A 3,764-nucleotide genomic window follows, 5' to 3' on the forward strand; every position below is an offset into this window, starting at 1 on the left:
ACCTTGGTGGAATTTGAACTCAGAACATAACGATGGATGAAATGCTGCTAAGCATTTTGCCCAGTGTGCTAATGATTCTGCCAGCTTGCTGCCTTACTCCAGCTTAGTAACATTTATTTTAATTGATTATTCTTTTCTTTTACATGTCACAGCATTTGGCTGCGGCTATGCTGGAGCACTGTCCTGAAGGGCTTTAGTCGAAGAAATCGACTCCAGGATTTATTCTTTGTGAGCCTAGTACTTATTCCATCGGTTTCTTTTGCCGAACCGCTAAGTTACGGGGACATAAACATACCATCATTGATTGTCAAGCGATGGTGTGGGACAGACAGACACACACACACGACAGGCTTCTTTCAGTTCCTGTCAACCAAATCCCCTCACAAAGCTTTGGTCGGCCTGAGACTATAATAGAAAATACTTGCCCAAAATGCCACATACTGGGACTGAACCCGAAACCATGTGGTTGGGAAGCAAGCTTCTCACCACACAGCCACGCCATATTTTCAAAATTAATTGAAACACAGGTCATGTATTTCAAGAGAAATATGGTAACAAAAGGGTCAATACTCTGGCTCTGATTTTCTGCACATATTTAACAATCTTTGATATAACATGTTGCAAGTTTAAAATTTTATTCTTCCATCTGAAAGCATGTTTTGTAGTAATACTATAGAAGATACTCTAAAGTATTTTCAAGGAAACTTATGGTCTCAGTAGTTTTATAGATCATTGGCAAAACTCCATTAATATAATGGAGGTGACATTGCTCTCTTGACATTAATACCATGTAGACTTATCACTCCTCTTGACAAACATTTCTTCATGAAATAGCTTTGCTTTCTAAGTTCAAAGGCTTTATAAAGTCCATATCACTAACAAAAATGTTTTGTACAGTGATCAAACTTGTGATCTCTCTAGTCCTATTAAGAATCAATAAATCCCGATATAAATTCTATGCTGGCATATACAGGTTCTAGCTTTCATTCTTTAATTAAATTAAACCTTGAAAAAAATATATGAACCTGGTGTAAACAAGATGTTCTTTCTAAAATGAGGATAAAGTTTATTTTGTACACAGAAGAGTGCTTAGTTGCTGTTTCTCAGCTCCAAACAACACAATTTTAATTAAGGCTATTTGTTGTTCACAATTCAGAGACAGTTGTGACACAGGACATTAAGAATTAATATGAATTTACAAGAGCTCTACTTCATCTTGTGTGAGACAATGTTAGTTGGATTCTCTTTAACCATTTTATATCAGTCTGGTTTTCTAATCTTGTTGGTTACTGCCTGCCAAACATGCTCTCATGCAAATTATGTTGCCCTTTATTCTCCAGTTAACTGATACATTAGAGGCACATATAATTTAGAACTAGGCCGCCCCTCGTTCTATGGTACAATGTTGACATGTGAGTAAAGCATCTTCCTGAAGACACAGCATTATATAATTACTATGTTTAGTTAGCATATAATGCTGAACTGAAACCTTCCTATAAACAAAATCTGTCTTCAGTTATCAAACTACTGCAGAGATGGTTAGAATATAGGAAATTGTATTATCACTAACCACTAGTCCATTTCATGATGAAATTCAGTCAACAAAGAACACTCTTTTGCAAGCTTCCAGCTTGGGAGATAACTATAACCTACTTCCACTCTTGAATGACCTGAAAAGAGCAATGAGTGCTGGCCTACTACTGATAGTACCAGATGATGAACTGTATTTAACTATAAAATGCTCTTAAGTAAGTTGGGGATTAGCAACATTTCCCTATGGAATAACTATAATATTGACTATCATTAATGATTCAACCTTTTAATTTGATGTAAGTTTTCTTTTCTTTAGTTTATAATTAAATTTTACATTATTTTTGCAGACTGGATCAAGTGACCCAGAAAAAAATGTTCACGTCAAGTTTAGAAGCACTTAAAAAGAAAATGTCATCCAAGAATTAATAATTTGCACAATTACTAAACTAATGTGTAATTACGATTAATGATAGTTGTGTAATTACATATATAAATTTTGGTATATTCATCTGCTGTTGATTATGAGCCACATAAAAGGGAAAAAATTATAGAAATTTTAAAGAATTAAGTTGCATACATACTAAAATGAACATGTAAATTTCATATCTATGATAAACATTAATTTTGGTAGATTCAGCTGCCATTAATTATGAGCCACAATGTGACATAGTGGTTTGTTTCAAATTGCAATTTAAGCATATCCTACTGTAAACATTATCATGTTGAAGATTGCATTAATTTGTCTTAGACAAGCAGGAAAATCTGCTAGATCCCTTCTTAATAGACAATGAGCATCTATAAAAAAAATTTGCTATAAATTATGCAAATACTTGCTTTTTCAAAGCTATATAACTCATGGTAATTTACACACACAATGGCTTGAAAATTTTAAATAAAATAAAAGTGCAAATATAAAAAAAAAGAAATACAAAAGCACGTGTTGTTTTCTTAATTTTTCTTTATCTCTTTGATCATATTTTCAATGCGGTATTGTTCATGGGCTTTCTGGGCTGGATGATTAGTTTAAATGTAGCAAGAATAGTTAAACTGAACAAATATTAATACTGCATTTTTTAATCTTTACTATAGGTTTATTGATCTAGGTAATGAGATCAACTTGTTGAATTGCAAGTTAGAAAATAGAAGAAAAAAAAGAGTTTTCTAGAAATCAAATATCAGGCACTACAAATTATCAATTCTTTTGGGTCATTAATTTTAACTTCAAGATGAAGTAGAATCTCATTTGAGTTAAATCTAAATTTTCACTGAATAATTTTTCATTAAGGAGAAAGTGTATTAGTAAAAAGTGTATAAAAATAGCAAACACAAAAATCAGCTATTATTAATGAATAATTTTAATGTTTTAAATTAGGACAAGAAAACATATTAGTACAAAATGGGCAGGAGAATTTTACTATTTTCTTTTCTTTATACCTTGAGGGATATTGAAAGAATATTAATAACTTCCCCAGATGTTTTAGTGCTTCTCCAATTCAGCATCATTTTAGCAATGTGATTTTCTTCAAAATGAAAGTGAAATTGTACCAATGGCCAAAGATGTTTAGCATTTTTTTTTTGTTTGTTTTCCTTTTATGCTAAAACTATCATTCTTGCAACAATGTCAGATTATTACAGGTAAAAATCCAACAACTGTCTACATCCTAAAAATAACCATATCATCTTGAAGATTTTATAAAAATGGTACTTTTAGATCATTCATCTGCCTTGTTTTGGAAGAGGGTTAGGGATACTTCATTTAATTATTTGTTCTTGATGGTGGTGGAAACTTGTGAAATGTTAATAAAATCAAAAAAAAATTCCTCATTTTTCACCTATTGCATTATGTTCAAATAAATATCAAAATATGCTAAATGTTGACAGCCATATTTTAAGAGAATTAAATCAATGCAGAGCAGAACTTAACTAGGATATTTGAAGAGAAAGAAATTTCAAGGATGAAAAATAAAACTGAGGTGAATAAGGAATTGAAAACACAAAAAAAAAAAGGTAACACGCTGGGAAGTATGCACTTTTTCATCACAATTTTGCCACTATTTCCGTGTGGGCCTAATAGGTATGCTTTTCTGTTCTTCATGAAGATACCAACACATAGATCATACTGTAAAAAAAAAAAAGAAAACAGGAATTTAAGATTAGTAATCTTTATCAGTCATCAGTTTTTTTTGAGGAAACATAATTACTATTCTATATGCACTTTTTTTTTTTTTTTT

At 31.4% G+C, this 3,764-nt stretch overlaps 2 protein-coding genes across 5 annotated transcripts in view; one reads left to right on the forward strand and one right to left on the reverse strand.

Annotated features, from left to right (window-relative positions):
* LOC106867912 (uncharacterized) overlaps positions 1–2,466 on the forward strand; it is a 93,398-nt gene extending 90,932 nt beyond the window's left edge. For all 4 annotated transcript variants that reach the window (XM_014912982.2, XM_052971628.1, XM_014912981.2 and 1 more), the window contains exon 18: positions 1,881–2,466. In XM_014912982.2, the coding sequence (XP_014768468.1) occupies positions 1,881–1,959 (79 nt within the window). In that variant the 3' untranslated portion in view covers positions 1,960–2,466. The remainder of the gene's footprint in view (positions 1–1,880) is intronic.
* A 404-nt stretch (positions 2,467–2,870) lies between these two features.
* LOC106867914 (protein cornichon homolog 1) overlaps positions 2,871–3,764 on the reverse strand; it is a 20,903-nt gene continuing 20,009 nt past the window's right edge. Inside the window, exon 5 of the mRNA XM_014912984.2 lies at positions 2,871–3,652. Coding sequence (XP_014768470.1) covers positions 3,625–3,652 — 28 coding nt within the window. The 3' untranslated portion in view covers positions 2,871–3,624. The remainder of the gene's footprint in view (positions 3,653–3,764) is intronic.

This window comes from Octopus bimaculoides, chromosome 11, assembly GCF_001194135.2.
Source record: "Octopus bimaculoides isolate UCB-OBI-ISO-001 chromosome 11, ASM119413v2, whole genome shotgun sequence".
Classification (NCBI taxonomy): domain Eukaryota; kingdom Metazoa; phylum Mollusca; class Cephalopoda; order Octopoda; family Octopodidae; genus Octopus; species Octopus bimaculoides.